At 41.2% G+C, this 18,857-nt stretch overlaps 2 protein-coding genes across 6 annotated transcripts in view; one reads left to right on the forward strand and one right to left on the reverse strand.

Annotated features, from left to right (window-relative positions):
• Positions 1–5,300: 5,300 nt before the first annotated feature.
• The window catches only part of bbs12 (Bardet-Biedl syndrome 12), a 61,025-nt gene continuing 47,468 nt past the window's right edge, over positions 5,301–18,857 (reverse strand). Inside the window, exons 1-2 of one of the 5 annotated variants that reach the window (XM_049585422.1) lie at positions 10,439–10,497; positions 5,301–7,625 (exon numbers count right to left, since the gene is read on the reverse strand). In XM_049585422.1, the coding sequence (XP_049441379.1) occupies positions 5,688–7,613 (1,926 nt within the window). In that variant the 5' untranslated portion in view covers positions 7,614–7,625; positions 10,439–10,497 and the 3' untranslated portion in view covers positions 5,301–5,687. Of the gene's footprint in view, positions 7,626–9,491; positions 9,605–10,048; positions 10,104–10,438; positions 10,498–17,575; positions 18,209–18,857 lie in introns of those variants that run through there. The other 4 variants (XM_049585424.1, XM_049585426.1, XM_049585423.1 and 1 more) reach the window with 4 other exon arrangements.
• On the forward strand, positions 10,634–14,978 carry cetn4 (centrin 4). Its single transcript, XM_049585454.1, has 5 exons — positions 10,634–10,752; positions 11,020–11,175; positions 11,775–11,903; positions 12,848–12,985; positions 14,717–14,978. Exons 1-5 carry the CDS (start codon positions 10,750–10,752, stop codon positions 14,804–14,806), a joined length of 516 nt encoding a protein of 171 aa, XP_049441411.1. The 5' UTR covers positions 10,634–10,749; the 3' UTR covers positions 14,807–14,978.

Here is an 18,857-nt window from a genome sequence, read left to right on the forward strand (position 1 = left end):
ACATGTTAGTGATCCAGGTGTTGCAGTACGCAGTGTAGCACTACCATGCTCGAAGCAAAGACAATTCTGAAACAGATGATCAAACAAAGGCACCATAAACATTAATACAGCATTTACATTGGCAGACACAAGTCAACAAAAGCAATGCCAGAAAAAGCAATCTTAAAGGGACAGTTCACTTCAAAATCAAAGGACATTTTTCCTCTTATCTGTAGTGCTATCGGGTCCATGTCATTGGTCCGACAGCCCATTAGTCCGACTGTCCGCAGTGCTGAACAACTCCCGGCGGGCGTATTTCTGCCTTGATGGCGCGCCGCGACTGGCTCTGGGTCAGCTGGGAAAGGCTTGAGGCGGAGCAGGCTCACAGCTTATGTGTTTGTCACTTTCTTTTTCATTTTAACCCACACCATGATCTTTTCCTGACCCTAACCAAGTGGTTTTTGTGCCCTAAACCTAACCAGACCTTAACCACAGGGCATCATGATGATTTCGGAACGGACTTCAGAACAATGGGTTTAATATGGTCGGACCAATGGGCAGTTCCCGTGCTATCTATTAATCAAGATTTTTGTCGTGTGAGATCCCAAGTGTTGGACATATCGGCCCTAGACTTGTGATGCTCTAAGTACCAAAAAAAAAAAAAACCTCAACAGCAATATCTCTTTGCAGAAATCATGACCTTGTTGTGAGCAGTTTCATGTCGGAACTATTTTCTGGCGGGTGTAGTTTGGTAGAAAGGAAATAGTTCCTACATGAAACTGCTCACAGCAGATCTGTGGATTATCTTGAGTAACCGCATCCTGATTTCTGGAAAGAGACATTGCTGCTGAGTTTTTATGTGTATATTTTTAGAGATTTGAGCACCACAAGCCGAGTGCCATCTAGTTCCATTATATTGGAGAGAAGCCGAACATCTCTATGGTTGATAGCTCCAACATTCAGCAACCCACAACAAAGCAATCTAGATCCTGAGTCTCCAACAGCAGGTCTCCTGACCCCTAGGGTGTCCTCAGAGTTACTGCAGGGGGGCCCACTAAATTACTGTTTTATCGTTTTAATTAAAGTTTTGTTTGTTTTGTTTTTTCAAGACAATATGTCTGAAAATGCACTTTAGCATGAATTCAACATATTATTAGCAAAGATAAATTGGCCTGTTCATTAACGACAGGCTAACTGTTACTATGAGTCCTTGTGCAATCATGAATGCCAATGAACGCTAATTCATTGTGTGGCATCAACCCATGATAGCAAGGCAAACTAAATTAGCTAACATTTACATGCTATTGAAACATACTGGCCAATTAGCTATATTATAAGTCCAAGCGTACCGACAGTCTTGTGAGCCACAATGGATCGTTCTGTAACTTTTAAAGCAAGAGACTCTGACACATCGTCCACCTCAGAAACTACCAACGAGAATGCAGAGGGTGAGGCTAATGATACTAGCCATGCTAAAGCTGCTGTTGATTTAGCTGCTACATTGAGAGAATTATTGATTTGATTTGATTTTTGTGTGTCATGCACACTTACACGTACCCAAGCCCCATGGGTTTACAAGACACCATTACAATGACGTTGCAGTAACAATCCAAAGTACATGTTATTTTACAGCACGGTCCTGAAACAGAATACTCTGTTTTTTATCACAGGCCTGGCAAAGAAATTCAGCCAGGAGAAAGATTCCCTTTCTGACACAAAACTCAAATTTTTCATGCTTTGACCAAAATGAATCAACATAAATAGAGGTCATTTTACTGAAAAGTGCATCCCTTATGTCTTCATATACAGAATAGTAAAACAAGATGTGACCCTCATTCTCAGCTTCCCCTAAATTACACAACAGACAAATTCTGTCCTCCTCTGGCGTGACATTAAACCTTCCATTCTCTGAGGCTAATGGTAACGTTCCTGAGTGCAACTGTGCACACAGTGATCTTTGTCTTTTGTTTAGATTATACTTAATGTAAGGTTCAACAGTGTAGCAAGAATTATCTCAACCAAACTCAAATTTATACAATATATGTAGTAGACCTCTGACCTAGATTGATAAATATTAGCACAGGTAAGAGGAAAGATGTGTACTTTTGACTTTGGGGTGAACCGTCCCTTTAAGAATCACAGAACGTGAATTCACATTTAACAACATGACAGCCATAATCCAACCAGTAGTTCTAAGACAGTGGTTCCCAACTGGTGGGCCCCAAGTGACATGGCAACATGTCACGTTTGCAAAAGACACACTTAATTTTAAAGTGCAGTGAATTTCCGGCACAGAGCTTTCATTTTTAAGTGCTGTTTCCTGCTGTAGAGTGAGTAATGGACAGCTCTTTGACGGCGACAGCAAACTAGCTCAATGACATGCCCATATGCAAGTATGTTACAGAATATATTAAACTGTGTGGACCTTGAACTAATGACAAAGGAGAAATCTGGACCCTGTGACTGGACCAGTTGGGAACCACTGGTCTACTTTTTCTTTAACAACTCTACAACAAGTAGTATCTGGCATTGTCTGGGGAAAACAAAACAAGATTTATGGTTAACCAGCAGTTTCTTTTTTTAAATAAACTTCTGTGACACATTCTGGTATCAGTGTGACATCTGTTCCCAAACTGAGGGCTGTATTTTAAAACCTGACAGAAGCTATGTGCATTCTGGTGCAGCACAACCTCACTTCACATTTGTAGTTTTGAGAATACCAGTAAAAATCTTGTGTATGTAACATGCAAACACATTTTAATATCGAAAGCAAAACTTCAGATGCCTTCAGTTGCTATTTCCCCTCATAGTTTTAGAACAATATGTTAATTTGTTAGGTATTGAGATCTTACTATGAACTATTTTGCTTTTACATCTTTAAAGTATAACATGTGCCTACATCAGTCCAAGGTCCTCTCTGTGCAGACAGTAAAACGTGGACTCAGCCTGAACTCTCAGATGTGTCACTGACTTCGCCGTTCCAATTTCCTCCTCAGTGCTGTGTTTATGTTATGTCATACCCCACCCTCACATGGCCGCCGCACCGCTGAGTGATGCCTGAGTCAAGGTTATTAGGGCTCCACCGTAAAGCCTTTGTAACGTTTTTATTTCACTGGGGCTATTTTTAGATTGCAACAAGTTGCTGCCGCTCTGATCTCAGAGGAAATGGAAGGTCTCACGTGTCGTTTCAACTGACACCTCTGAAATGCGACGCGCAGAATAGGAAAAAGTCTAAAGATAACCAGCAGTGTGCTTTACTTTCACATCAACCATCATTGTTATCGGGTTGTTTTAGATTTTTCCAATTAGTCGACATTTCCCTTCGGAGTAACGGTTTATCAGGCCGGAATGGCGGTTTTCAACTGTCCTCTCATATTTAAAAACTACTGCCAAATAATCATAAGCTCCAGGATTAACAAACTTTAGGTACCTAGTGCTCAGGAGTGCAAGGGTCTGAGTTTTGTGGCTTGGTAATATTCCTGTGACCTTTCAATGATCATGTAGGAGGGGAAATGCTAAAAAGGTTTCAAGAATTCAAAGAACTAAAATAACCTCCGGAAGTCGTAATCACCTTCAGTTCACTTTTTGAAAAGACACAGTCTAATAAAACTTAACCAAAAACATTTACTGCGTCTGGAGGCAGACCTTCTCCATCAGAGCAGGTCATAAAACCACCACAGTTTGCAGGGAAGCAGCGTCCAATGTGAACAGCGTTAGCCAAGCTGTACACATAATAAAGCGTAGGCAAATATCATAAAAGGAAGTGTACCAAGACTTAGAAACACACTGGCACAACAAAAATTCCACCCATGCTCCATGAGAGGGAAATTTAATTGTGGTTTTGGACATGCACTGTTTGTTTTCGCTGGCTGAGCTGAGCATGAGGACGAGGTGTGTACAAGGTCACGTACAAGTAGTGTCTGTTAAATCAGGCTTGGTCACAAAGTTGTTGACTTTAGACTCAATTCGACAAAATCAAAAAGGGTTTACAACTCAATTTGGACTTAACACCAGTGACTCGTGACTTCACAAATACTTGATACCTTTCCCCAAGCCCAAAGATTAAAAGTATGTTATTTAAAAAGTGTGCAACGATCAATTCATCTTCATGATCCATGATCTACTTTGTTTGAGCAAATCCAAGACCATCCAATTAACTTGCTGATGAGAACCACGTTACTGAGCAAAATGTGCAGTTAAAAATGACAGGAAACACAAATCCATCCAATAAAGTTGTTTTCACAAATAAATACAAATTTAAAAAAGCATCTATGATTTCTGTAAATTTAATATATTGCTCAGTTATTAAAATGGCAGTAGATTTGGTGAGGGGGCATTATGACACATTTAGGACTTGAAATTCAAAGTTTAGCACTAAAGACTTGACTTGTGTGCAATGACTTGAGACTTACTTGTGCCGTGCAAAACAATGTCTTGGTCTCACCTCTGGTTATTTCCTGTAAGAATAGTATGCAGCACGTTCAAGACAAAAAATATGACACCTAAGAAAACAGATAGAATAGATAAAAAAAAAGTCAATTATTTAATTACTACTGACTGAACTGTTTTTTCATTTGTCTCCAAATACCAATAGGTCAGCAGAGAAAATGTTAAAGGGGAAATCAGGTTAATATCACTTTAAATTGTAAGGGGAAACAATAGTGGGCACTTTATTGTTCATACATGTTGTTTTTCACTTTGTTCTTTACCTTAGATCTGAGTTTTATCCTGAGAACGTTTGAAATAGAAATATTTGTGAGTCTCGTTTTGTCATATTTACCTGCGACAGCTGGGACGAGAGTCAGACAGACACAAGTGTCATATAATCATGTGTCTCCCCCAAGTGGCAGCATGGAGGTAGCATTGCTTCACCAAGATGACTATTTGAATGAATGAATGACTTCATTTCGAACCAAAATTAATAGAAAAAACATAATAAAAAAACAAGCAAGACAAAGATAATAGTGTCCAAAAAGCAGTAGGTAGAAGTAAAACTTATATGTCCCCACTGCTTTCTTATATTTCTTCTTTTAACTCCAATATTATTTCAACAAATTCCCAAATTTATTTACAACTAATAAACAACTATCCCCAGTTAAATAAATCAGTAACAAGTTCCACCCGGTGTTACAAAATAAATATACACTCCCCTAACACAACCTTTCCTCGTCTATATATCTTTCAATCATCATGCAGTCCATTCACTATGTCGACCACACACCCTCTTTAAGGTCCTTTTAAATTATTATTATTATTTATTTATTGATGACAAGAAACAAAAGAAGATAAAAACACTTTATTTTCACTTTGTATCAGCCAGACAAAGAAAATAAACACAGCCTTTTTTTTTACATAATTTGGGAGTAAAAAAAAACATTCAGAAAGTTGTGTATGCTCAATTAATACCCCAAGATGTTGCTTAAGGCCATAACTAGGGCTGCAACTGACAATTAGTTTCACTGTAAATTATTTTCTCAATTAACTGATCTGTTTTTTTGGTCTTTGAAGTGTCAGAAAACTGTGAAAAAATGTCAATCAATGTTTAAAAAAGCCCAAGATGACGTCCTCAAATGTCTTATTTTGTCCACAACCCAAAGATAGAGTTTGCTGCCACAGAGGAGGAAAGAAACCAGAAAATATTCCTATTCAAGTAACTGTAATCGGATAATTTTTCCCCTTAAACAAATTACTCAAACTGATTGCTCTTGTCATAACAGCATCAGATTTTCCTGTGCATCACCACTTTTTTGATCAATGCCTGTGATGACCTCTGCGTCAGTCTGTAAGACCAGTAAAACTAGATCTAAGGCCTTCCTCCACACTTCCTCTTTCACACTCAGATTGTCATAGATCTTCACTGCCGGTGCTTCGCTGGATTTCAAAGTTTCGCTATTCTCTTGTTCACAGTCTAAGAAAAGTTGTGAGAACTTTGCGGCAATGCCTCGACTTTCGTTATAGTTCTGCAGTTGTTGGCTCACTGCAGTCCTGGCTCTAACCGTTGAAAACCTCCCAGTGTTAACCATTACAGTGGATATGTAATCTATTAAACCATCTGCCATGAGCTGCAACACGACACCCCTGTACGGGTTAGTTGCTTTGGCGTGCTGGATAGAGTCCTCGTTGCTCTCTCTGTGATGCTTGACATGTTGCTCCGCTTCCTTTTGAAGGTGATGAACACAAAGCATTTCTGTTGCTCCAGCACCAGGCAGGACGACTTTGTCTTTCAGCGCGTGGTGTACACGATAAGCACATGCCCAAAACTGATCCTCCAGGGCCTGCAGCTTACCATGCACACAGCTTGTGAGGATCACTGTGACCAACTCGCTGTTCTCACCAGTGGAAATATTCACAGTTACTGAGGGCTTCCTCTCATGGCTGCTGAGGTCTCTCCATATCGCAACCTTCACCCCAGTGCCAACACAGTGCTCGCTCAACTGTGTGGCATAAGTCACTGGCACAGCTCCTGTTGCATTAGCGAACACCCTCAAGACAGAAGGCTTTGCTTTTTCCACTACAAGTATATGAAGTCGATAACAGTGCCGAATCACTTTCTCACTAACAAGCCCACTGACTAGTATCAGGTTCACTTCCAGGTTCACTAGAAGTTTCAGAATCTTTTCCATCCACTTTTCCTCTTTGCTTGAACTTGACAAGTCCGCCTGGTCACTCACACACTGTACACCTGTTGGCCTTTTGAAGCCAAGGTGGCGATAGGTATCTGATAAATCTCCTTTAATGAGCGCAACCTTCAAGTTCTGTTCTTTCAAGTGATGTGCGACTGAAGCCTGTTCGGCAGGTAAGAGAACAACACAGCCTGGTAAAACACACGCGTGCTCCTCTGGTAAACCAGGTAGCAAACATGTCCCCACTTTAGTAACATCAAACAAGGAGCAGCTGATGTCTTGCTTGTTATTTTTCGACTGTATTCGGCTAGCTTCGAGTGCTAAATTCATAGCATCGGCACAACCGTGACTCAATCCCTCAGCGATGTGTCTGACGTCAAGAAGCTTTGGCTGGTGAGGTTGTGGTGCTGTGGAGAGACTGTCAGAGGTCTCATAAAAATGTCTGCTAAGTTTTAGTTTTCTTTGTCCACTTAGATTTAGAGTTTTGTGACCAAGCTTTGTTTGCCTTTGCAGGTTGCACGATGCGTCTGAAGCCTCCACAGTGGATTTCTTTGACAGGTGAGGTCCTAAACCACGAGATGTCGCAGTGCAGCTCTCTGATTGAAGACCTTCAGTTGAGATGCTGCATTTCCTGCAAACATCCAAGCATATATCCATCCCTTCAGACATCGCCGAAATAATATGTGCAACTGAAATCCCTCTCTGAAGGCACTCCAGTGCAGCACGGCTCCACGCTCCTGCAAGAAACAGCAGGCATCCCGACCCTGTATGATAGACCTTCTGGTGGGCTTGAATGGTCTCGTAAACCAGCTGACCCACGGCGCAGGTCAGCTCCAGGTTCTCAAAGATGCGGAAACATGAGCTAGTGAGAGCCGACTCCCCACTCGTGTCATCTTGGATAAACTTGTACTTTTTATCGGGGCCCAAAGAGGAATGTGTGATACCTGCCAGCGCTGAGAGCTTCTGCAGTCCAACATGTTGTCGATGGTTTATGACTGTACTTCCCAGCATTACTTGAGGTGCCTGATTTGTAAAAACACAAAAAAATATCTGTTACCAAGTATAAAAAAACAGACCATTATCTTATCAGGAAATACAAGTACTAACGTGGTTTCTGTTAAATCTTAGTCACAATAATAAATAGTCACTACAGTTATAACTACTACTATAACTACAGACATTTCGTTATAAATCAATGGTCTGATGGGAAAGCCTGGGTCCTGGCATTTATGTGGATGCCACTTGACACACTCCACTGACCCAAACACCGTTGCAGACCAAGTATCCCCCTCATGGCAACAGCATCCCTTGATGGCAGTGGCAATCTGGCAGTGGCAATCTGCTCAGTCAGATTGCCACTGCCATCAAGGCCACTGCCAGCAAGGGATGCTGTGGCAGTGGCCCCACAGCTGCTCAGTCAGATTGCCACTGCCACAGCATCCCTTGATGGCAGTGGCCTTGATGGCAGTGGCAATCTGACTGAGCAGCTGTGGGGCGTGCTGGTACCCCACCATACTCAAAGGATCTACCAACAGATGCCACAGGACACCACAGAGGTCCTGTGTCCATGACTTGCCAGGTCCAATCCAAGGAGGCCCCACTGTGGATTGAGGGACCCGCATGTCACACAAATGCTCAATCAGAATGGGATCTTGGGAATTTGGAGGCCAGGTTAGCTCTTTGTCACACTCCTCTGGTCACGCCTGTGCAGTTTTTGTGGAGTGGCATGGTTCTTGCTGGGGGGGCCACTGCCACTGGGGAGTGCCGTTGCCACAAGGACTTGGTCTTCAACGGTGTCTGGGTGGGTGTACAAGAGGACTGCTTCACTGCAACTTGTAGTTACATTTCTGGGGAGGTGCACATGAGGCTATAGCGTAGGTTATGGGTTACGACGTTGGCTCTGTGTTGACCCAGAGCCTCGGCCGTTGGATTTGACACAGAAGTATAAATCCCGCTTTACATGTCAAGTGGCATCCACATGAAGGCCAGGATGCAAGAATTCCCAGCAGAACTTTGCACTGTAACAAAATGATCAATGTTATTCACAACACCAGCCAGTGGTTTTAATATTTGGGCTGACTGGCATTGTAGTAACAAGTTACCCTAAAAATTTTACATACAAAATGGGATTCACTTATAAAATGTGGTACATTCTTACAGTATACATTAAATGACATAAACAGTAATTTAAGTCAGCTCCACCCCGACCGGCTGCAACATTTTTAAAGCTGCTTACACATTAAGGCACTAATATGCAACAATAGAACATATAAACACACACAGTCTATTGTGCGTACTTTTGATACTTTAAGTAAACTTAGCTGGTAAGACACAATGTGCTTTTCTTTAGTAAAATTCTGACAGCAAGACTTGTCATTAAGTGTACAATGTGGAAGCTTATTGCTAGTTTAAAGGTCCTATATTGTAAAAAATCTGACTTCCATGTCTTTGTTAAATAGAAAGCAGGTGAAGATGCTACATAAATACTGTGAAAGTATCAAAAAGCTTAATTCACAGAGAAATGCACACAGCCGTCAGGACTTCTGTGAACTTGTGATGTCACAACTATACTATATAAAGGTACAAAGTGCCCCTACAGTCATTCCCCTGCTGAAGAGACATTAGCCCCTTTTACACTGCCAGATTTTCGGCGAACGTTGGGCGTTTAGACACATAGATCCCTACTGGCGAGTTGATCCGAGGTGCCCAATTTTCCACCTCGTAGGGTAGACATACTGGTGGAACCTTTTTGGTTTAAACAGAATGAGGCGCCCTTCCGCCACGGGAGGGGCTGTTGATGACGCCGCACGTGCGAGCCACTGGCGGTGGATAAACAGGAAACAGCTGATAGCAGGAATGAGCAGCTAGTAGCAAGAGGGAAACACAAACCTGACAGACACTGTAAAGATGAGCAACTGGGGAGACAAGGAACTGCGCGCCCTCCTTGTCCTCGCAAACAAAGAGGCCATTAACCGTCAGATGACAGGAGGGTGAAGAACGGGCCAACTTTTGAGAGAATCGCCAAAGGATTGACCAGCTGCGGCTTCCCTCCCACGTCACTGTTTATGTCACACGTTGAGCTACACATTTTGCTACTTGCTCACGCCCACCATTGCCCCGAAAAAGGCACATTCTGTGTAAACAAAAGTAGGTAGGCGGCATTTTGCTGCACTCCCCGATTTTGCTTTTATACTGCCAATGCTGAAAAAAGACTCATTGGGCTTTCTTGCACAATTCTTATTTAAAAAGGGCCAGTGACTGACTGACCTTCTCCCTCCTAAAAAAAAGAATTAGGTGCTAAAACAGTGTTTCATACAGAGGGTGAATACAGATATATGCAGGCAGACAGTATGAGAAAAATAATGTGTTTTTTCAACATTAGAGCATGTACACATGTTCCATGAACCTTGAAATGAACACAATATGGGACCTTTAACTTAACAAACCTTATGTTTTGTGATTGAGCTGCAATGAACTCTGACTTGACCCACCTACAAAGCACTTAAAGTTGCCTTTGGGTATGAAATGTGCTAATATAAGTTTGCCTTGCCTTAACTGGAGGGTGTGCATACTTTGTCTACCACTGGTAACACGTTTGGTCACCAACAGAGATGCAACTGTAGCTACAACACAAAACACTACAGCATCTTACGCAGCAAGTGACACTGAGAGATGCAGCAGCCTGCAAGCTAAGCTAACAAGCTAATGTCTTCAGAAACTACTTCCGAATACAACCAGTCCAAAACGAGACAAACGTAAACTAAAAACAGAAGCTTGTCTTCAAAAGGCGCTCCGCAAAACTACAATTTACCTATCCATAGAGAATATAAAGTTACCTTTATATAATATTGTATGATAGTTGTGTCTGTTCCCACTGCCCAACTGCTCCGGCTCTTGCAATTAAGCACTGCGCATGCGTGGTGTTTCCTGGTTGCCGGGAGACAAGAAACGATCTCAACCATTGGCGGGCACTGTCACGACCCGCCCATTACCCTCTGTAATTGGCTAATATAGCCGCGTCACTGTGCTATCAGGGTTTCTATTGGCTATCTTCTGTGTCATTCAACTGAAAACCGTTGCTGCCTGTTTTGTTGACATCTGATTACCAAACAACACTGAAGCTTTCCCGGTTGAATCATTCATTTAAATGGTAAAACTTCATATCAGTGTCTTTTAAAAAACGAACGTTATATTAATATTTTTGAATTCACCGTGAAAAGTTGATAAGAGTTAGATAAAGCTGTTTAAAAACGTGTTTGTGTGTGGTCTCGTGGAGCAGCATGGAAGCTAATGTTAGCTAGCATGATAGTAACAGTTGAGCAAACTGTAAACCAGTGTGACCTTCTGCTGCTGCAGCTGCTAACTGGGTATATTGTGTGAAGTGGCAAGCACGTCTTAATGTTTGCTTTTATTTCAGGCTTCAGGTTACAGAAAACCAGCCTCTGCGGCCAGCCAAAGGAAAAAGGCAGGTCCCAAAATCGAGCTGACTGAGGAGCAAAAGCAAGAAATTAAAGAGGCTTTCGATCTCTTTGACACAGATGGCACTGGGACAATAGATGTGAAGGAGCTAAAGGTTAGTAACTGGTTTAGTTTGCCTTTGATCAAGTGTATGCACGTATACAACTGTGCAACATTCTTCAGTATGCACCTCTTGCATGTATATATCTTTAAACATACAGTGCACATAACTGTACATATCTCTTATGTGTACTCTCATTCTATTCTTGTTTTATTCTGTTGTGGTAACTTATATATTGCAACCTCATCACAGTGACTATACATATTTTATTTTTAATACCTTAGGTTATGTTAAACAGGGTAGCATAATGCATATTTTTAGTTTTAATGCACACTTCCCCATCTCCTCTCCCCAATTGTTGAGTACTTGTATGTTCTCTCGTGTCTTTTTTATGTATGTTTTTACTTGCTATGCAACTAAATGTCCTCTAGCAACAATATAGTGCAAGTTTCATTCTATTTTATTGTAATTTATTTTATAGCTTATATTTACATATGTGTGTAATACTCTAACGTCTTATTATTCTCCATTCTTTACGTCGGAGTGACTGTAATGAATCACAGTTTCCCAGTATTTCTGATTCTGAACAGATACACTGATAATGATGCCACAGCAGCCTCGGATTTTATGTGATAATTTCATCTGTGCCACAGGTTGCCATGAGAGCGCTTGGCTTCGAACCAAAGAAAGAAGAAATCAAGAAGATGATTGCAGACATTGATAAAGAAGGCTCTGGAACAATTGACTTTGGTGACTTTCTCAGTATGATGACAGTGAAAATGGTAAGTGTAACACAAAAGACAAAACCTGGAAACTTCTTAGAAATGTAACTGTCATTTCTAGTCCTAGAAAGACTGTGTGTATGTCTATGTTCAGCTCTAGACAGGTTTAAGGTAGTCTGGGAACAAGATCTAGGACCTATATCTGAAGACTAATGGGTCTCTTTTCTCACTTTGCACAAGACATTGCTTCTTGCAATTTAAGGTGGTCCATAGAGCCCACATGTCGAAGGTTAAGCATTCTAGCATCTACCCTGATACAATTCCCACCTGTGACAAATTCAAAAACAGTGATGCCCTATGTACTGGCTGTGCCCTCACTGGCAAAAAAATTTGAAAAAGGTATCTTCCATACCCTGTCTAAGATCCTTAAAAAAAAAAGAACTAGGCTCTTTTGTTGCCTTGTTTGGCATTGCTGGTGAAGACAATCCCAACCTGACACCTGCAGAGCACCGTGTGGTCACTTGTGCTCTGCTCTTGACCAGGTGCGCCATCTTGCTCAAATGGAAGGAGGCTGCCCCGCCCACATCTGGCCAGTGGCTTCGAGACTTATTTGTCCTATTGCCTAAAATTAGAGATGCTGCAATTCTCCGCCAATGGTTCAGAGAAAAATTTCTTTAAGACCTGGGGATCCTTTTTGTCTTATTTCACACCCAAACAACATCAGCTCTGTGTTTTAATTCAGCAATGACATTAAAAAAAAAAACAAAGTAAAACCTGGCTGATATTTCTTTCGTCACATTATTTTTGGTTGCTGGTTGCTCTTAAAACAACAGTATCCCAGAGACAAATTCCCTCTAATTAATTAACAGTGAAATCCAGTGTTTGGTGTTGGAGAAATACCATTCATGCAAATAACACTCGCTGCAAAATGTAGATTGAAAAGTGTAAATCGAGGCTGTAACGCATCGATCATTATGTGTTTGTCATGTCTTTATTGTTAACAGAGTGAAAAGGACTCCAAAGAAGAAATCCTGAAGGCTTTTCGGCTGTTTGATGATGACGGCACGGGAAAAATCTCATTCAAAAATCTAAAGAGAGTTGCCAAGGAGCTGGGCGAAAACCTCACAGACGAGGAATTACAGGTAGTGTGTTTTCTGATGACATGCAGTGTTTCCCATGTACGATATATTTATAATTTGTCTTTGGTGGTCCATCCACACAGACAGACGTTTGTTAGAATCATGAACAAAAACAGACAGAGCTGTGGAGTCTCGAACGCAGCTGTCACTCATGTCAGTTAAGCCTGATTTATGGTCCTGCGGTTTACCTACGATGTACCTACATCGTTGCCGTGACGCCGTCGTGAACCCTTCGAACTTCTCTGTCACTCCATTTCCTCACGGTGCAATTCACTGCCAGAGTGGTAGGGGGCTGCGTTCCTTTCCTGAATGGTTATCATTGTCTCTAGTTGATTCTTTGTTTAGCTTCCAACTTTTCCAGTTACAGTGAACAATGGCGACCAAGAGAGAGAGAATCTTGCTGGAGTTGGAGTTGTTGGATGTCGAAGAAAGTATGTTAATACTGCAACATCTACATCGCAACAGAAGATGTTTAAAGATGGCGGGGATGGCACAATCTGGAAATACGGAACCAGAAATGCGTTGCTACCAAGCAAACCAATCACAGCCCTCTCGGTCTGCGCTGATTTAACGCAGGACCATAAATCAGGCTTTACTGCCCGTGAACCACAGTCAAACTAGGCAGCGCTGATCAAATATGAATTAAGATTCTGTTACTGCATTGCCTACTTCTTACCTCAGATGTTTTCAGAAATATGTTTTAGTGTACTGTTTAGCTGTTAAATAAGAAAGTTTGTGACCCAGCTGCCATGTTGTGAACAGCTGAGCGAAAACCAATATGAATATGTTCATGAAAACATCTGAGGTGAGAAACAGGCAATGCATTAACAGAATCATGATTTGTATTTGATCAGTGCTGCCTAGTTTGACAGTTTGACCAGAGTTCATGAGCACTGATTGAGATGATTGACAGCTGCATTCGAGACTCCTCAGCTCCGATTTTTCTTGAGCAGCCTTAGCTTCTAGCAAACGCCATTAAAAGCACCGAGAGGAGAAGGACCACTGTTTCACAATTTTTTTTTTTCCTTCCTGAGAAAGAGAGAGTTCATGTTTATTGTAAAAATGAACTTCCTCCTTTTATTCATAGTTTCTGTTCTGCAGTTCTCGATGCATGCTTTTTCATGCTGCTCTCATGTTTGATGATTGAGAGCAGTTTCAGTAATATGCTACTTTCAAGTATCGTACCTCTGTATAGAATGTGTGAATACATGTCTTTCATGTTTAATGCATCGTTTATATTTAATATGGTGCAGTGTGTTTAGGTAGGTTTAGGTCCCGATCACTCAGAAAGTGTTTTAGCAGCTGGAGGCGGCTTTTTGTAATTGTTGTTAATGAGAATGAAGCTTTTTACTCACGGTCATGCGTGGCTGGGCTCTAGGCACCTGGCATTTTTGCCATACGTTTAATTCCTATAAAATGACTCATTTTATTTCAGTGGGCCTTACATTATACCACACTTTACAAACAAGACTCATACCCGTCTCTCTTCTCTCATCTCCCACTTCCCCTCATGTTGTTGTGTTCGTAGATGTGTGTGAGCAGTGTAATTGTTGCTTCAGGTTGGCAGTTTCTGGAGGACTTGGGCACGGAGATATGTTTTTTACGACACGTCAGTCCTTGTGAGAGTTAGTTTTTGTGGTCTGTCACATTTGACATGAAGCGTCGCTTTCACTGCTGGATTCACCTGTGACCTTTTCTGTTTGAACACACAGACTTTGTTTCTTATCCTTTTAGGAAATGATTGATGAGGCGGACCGAGACGGAGATGGTGAAGTCAGCGAGAAGGAGTTCTTGGATATAATGAAGAAGACCAAACTTTATTGAATCTGTTGGGTGCATTACCGTTTTGATCTGGGACCTTCTGAAGATTCACTGTTGTGATTCTGTCACACTTTATGACAGTAGCTTTTTTAAAGAACTTTTTTGGGGCATGCTTGTGAATAAATATTTTTAACATACTGTATCTTTGCACAGATTTTTCTACAATGAGAAATAAATATATTTCATCATAGTGTCTGTTGTTACTTACACATATACTCTAGTTTCTCAGTGTCAGTACTTGCATATAAACATGCAGTTTCAAACTGTTTAATGTTTCCGTGTGCACATAAGAAATGCTCCTCTAAGATTTACGGTGTCTCTCTGTGTGTGCCCTGCGGTACGCTCTGCAGTGAATGCCAATAATGGTCAGATGTCGGGGAGCAGACAGTGAAAGTCATATGACTAACTTGATGTCGACTAACCAGAATTATCTTACTGTAGACCGAGATGACAAGCGTGAACTTGAGATGAGTAACTCAGTAAAAGTCACTCTCACTTCATGTTCTGAGTTACTGAACCAAGTCATCATCTGTCGAAAATACAGTACAGCTCTCTCTTAACTACATGTTCTGATCATGTTATAGGAAAGATGCTCCTGCTGATTAATTACAATACACAGCGGAGGACTGGTTTTGACCAAAACATCATACCTTGTTAAAATAAACAGGATATTGCAGTGACGTGTTTTTCCGAGCCGTCAGACGGCTGTCTATTATTTTGAGGATGCTTGCCACTGATTGTGAAAGTTCTGATAACCTGTTCTAGACAGTGGAGGAACGTCGGGCGGAAAATATGAAAAGCTTTGTCCCAAGATGAGATATCCATTTTTTTTCCTTTTTAAATATTCCACACATGTTTGCAGGTATAAAAATAAAAATGAGCACGTTGAAAGAATTGTAGATTTCCAAAATGATAACTTTGACAGTTCATGTCCTCAAGACGCTCATGGTACTAAACACTTTTCTTTTTTAATGTAATTAATATTTTGTAAAACCCAACATGCCTTTTGTTTTATTCAAAACCATTAGCTTCACTTTTTACTAAATTAAAAGTGCCAGAATATGGTATTTATGTGTTCGTCTCTTGTTGTTGTTCATCTGTCGAGCTGAAACTTGCAATTGATATAGATGAGCCAAATCAAAAGGCCGGCATTTCAAAGGTTCATTTTATGTTACCCCTTATGACTCAAATCTATCCATCTTCTTGGAGTTCAAAGTACACCACACGCCAGGTGAGAGCTGAAAAACACTGATATAACTCACTTTCAGTGGACAAACGGGTACAGATTTGCAGGGGTGGCCTGGGGGGGGGCAGCAACCCTGACACAATAACTGCCCCCCCCCCTCCCCCCCCCACCAAAACAAAAAATAATTAGAGGCCTCCAGGTGGAGTTTTCAACTTGAGAAGGGTGGTTCCCAGTAAATGTTTTTTCCCTTACAATCAATGCACTTTAAATTAAAGCTGTATATTTGTCTTTAAGAAAAAGAACAATTAAGAACTAAGAGGCACCTAACACATGACATATTAAAACAGGACTGTTGTGGAACTCAAGATATTAATTTTAGCGGTTCAAGTCTGCCCACATCAGATCATTTGTAACACCGACTGTAAAATTAGAAGCCCAGGTAAATCAGTATGCGATTCCAACAATCCTATAAACAGCTGCGTAACAGAATTCCTGAAATTCAGTTGCATCTTTTGGTTTTGGTGTGACACCCCAATTATTTCAGTGGCCCCATCTGGCCACACCTACAGTAAGAACATTTTATAGGATCACCACTGCAAATTTGCACCTTAATGAATTATGTCCTGATATTTTAAATTAAATTAAATTAGAATTTTCTTTTAAAGTACCAGATGTTTAGTGGTGTCTAAGGGTGAGGACTGCAGATTTCAACCAGCTGAAACTTATCCTGGTTAGCATTCCTTAAGTGTTGATTGTTCAGGAGGTTTTCACCAGGAGCTGAATTATCCACAGAGGTCTCCTCCTCTCTAAAACAAACAGACAAAGTGGCTCACACCTGGAAAAACACTGAATTAAGTAATTTAACGTTAAAAATCGCTGTTTCTCCGATGCTGTTTGGCATATTGAAGCTGGGCCTGCTAATCTGTGCTCACCTTTTTCTCTGAGAACTTAAGGTCCAGACTTTCAGGAGGTTTTTACCAGGAGCTGAATTATCCACAGAGGTCTCTTCCTCTTCAAAACTAGCAGACCAGGTGACTTACACTATGAAAAACACTGAATTAAGCTGTTTCATGTTAAAAATCACTGTTTCTCCGATGCTGTTTGGCATGTTGGAGCTGGGCCGTTAGCCTAGCACCTGCTAATTTGCGCTCACCTTTTTTCTCTGATAGTTTAAGATCCAGACGTTCAAGAGGTTTCTACCAGGAATCAATTTATCCACAGAGGTCTCTTCCTCTCCAAAACAGATGGACCAGATGATTAAAACCAGCAAAAACAATGAGTAAAGCAGTTTAACGCAAGAGTTGAGTTGTGTTTTTCTGATGCTGCTTGTTGCGGAGGGGCTTCAAACTCCGCTGGCCTACACCAGTAGTTCCCAAGTCGTGGGTCACGATCCAAAACTGGGTCACAGGTCCACTCTGAATAGACCACAAGTGAGTCACAAATGTATCAAGTTTGTAAAAGACACACTTTATTTTATACAGTGAATTTCCAGCACAGAGCTTGAAGAAGTGCCATCTCCAGAGTGACAGCTACATGACAGAGAGCAAACTAGCTCAACGACATGGCCAAACACAAGTATGATGCTGAATATATTAAACTGTGTGGACCTCGAACTGATGACAAAGGAGTAATCTGGACCCCGTGGCTGGAGCACGTGGGAACCACTGGCCTTCACAAACTGCAAATGGTCCTATTTAGAGCCAGTGGTTGGTTGTTGTAGGCTACTGCAGAAACATGGCGATGCAACATGGCGATCTGTGAGGACAAGGACTCCCTGCATTTATAGAAACGGTTCATTCTAAGGTAACGAAAACAATGAATCTTATTGTCAGGTGATTATACGCTAAAAATGACAGTTGCGTAACATTCCATTTCTGCTAATATATCCCCCTAAATCTTACACACTGGACCTTTAAAGTTCCTCAGGCTCATCACTTGCTGGAAGGAAAACTCTTTGGGTATTAAGAGCTCCATGGTTTTTTTTTTCAAGGCCCTGCCACCAGACGCTCTCCCCCTCCAGGTCTGGCTCCAAGGGGGGGTCCCCATACTAGGTGAGGTGCTCGAAGTCCAAAAAGTCAGTTTCATCAAGGTCTTCTTGAATCACTCTCAGCCTTGGGAGACCAGGGTTATTAGGAGGATCACAGGGACATACAAACCTCTCATCCATGATAAGGTGGCGATTCTCAGAGGACATATTGCCAGCTAAAAGAATATTTTACCTGCAAAATTATAATTTGTTGATCAATTACTCACCATGTGTTTGTTACCTTGAATTCATGTGGAAAACTCTCGTGCCTCCAGAGTGAGCGAAGAATCCAAAAACCAACAACATTCTTCATGAATTAAAATAAATGGGGACTGTTTTTTTTTTCTTCACACACAAATGTCATCATGCGATGAGTAACTGATATACAAATGGTCATTTTTCATGTGAAGTATTGCTTTAAGTTAAAACCTTCCATCCAGTTTTAAAGTGGTTTTAAATTTAAAAAGCTGTGCAGCACAAAAACCACCAGAGCTGAGAGACTTCATCCGAAAATCAAAGATATCAGGTTTGAGAGGAAACTGGTAAAACTTCAAAAGACTCATCGCATTACATTAAAAAGAAGAGAGGGTGCTTTGGCTGCATGCAGCAGTCATTTCACGAGAGTAGGTGTCGTGCTAACGGTGGATGTTTGATTTTAGAAAAAAACTTTCCAATTGGAGTTTGATGTTTTTGTACAGTGGCAGTTTCATGGCCTTTAATATCTTCACAGCCCCTCAGCTGAGTGTTATTCCCCTACTGTTGTGGTTGAACAGTCTGTTCAATACTCCCACTGCTCCACCGCTGCTGCTTTTCTTTTTCCCATAAAATGATCAATTTCCAAA

The sequence above is a fragment of the Epinephelus fuscoguttatus genome, linkage group LG9 (genome assembly GCF_011397635.1).
Source record: "Epinephelus fuscoguttatus linkage group LG9, E.fuscoguttatus.final_Chr_v1".
Lineage (NCBI taxonomy): Eukaryota > Metazoa > Chordata > Actinopteri > Perciformes > Serranidae > Epinephelus > Epinephelus fuscoguttatus.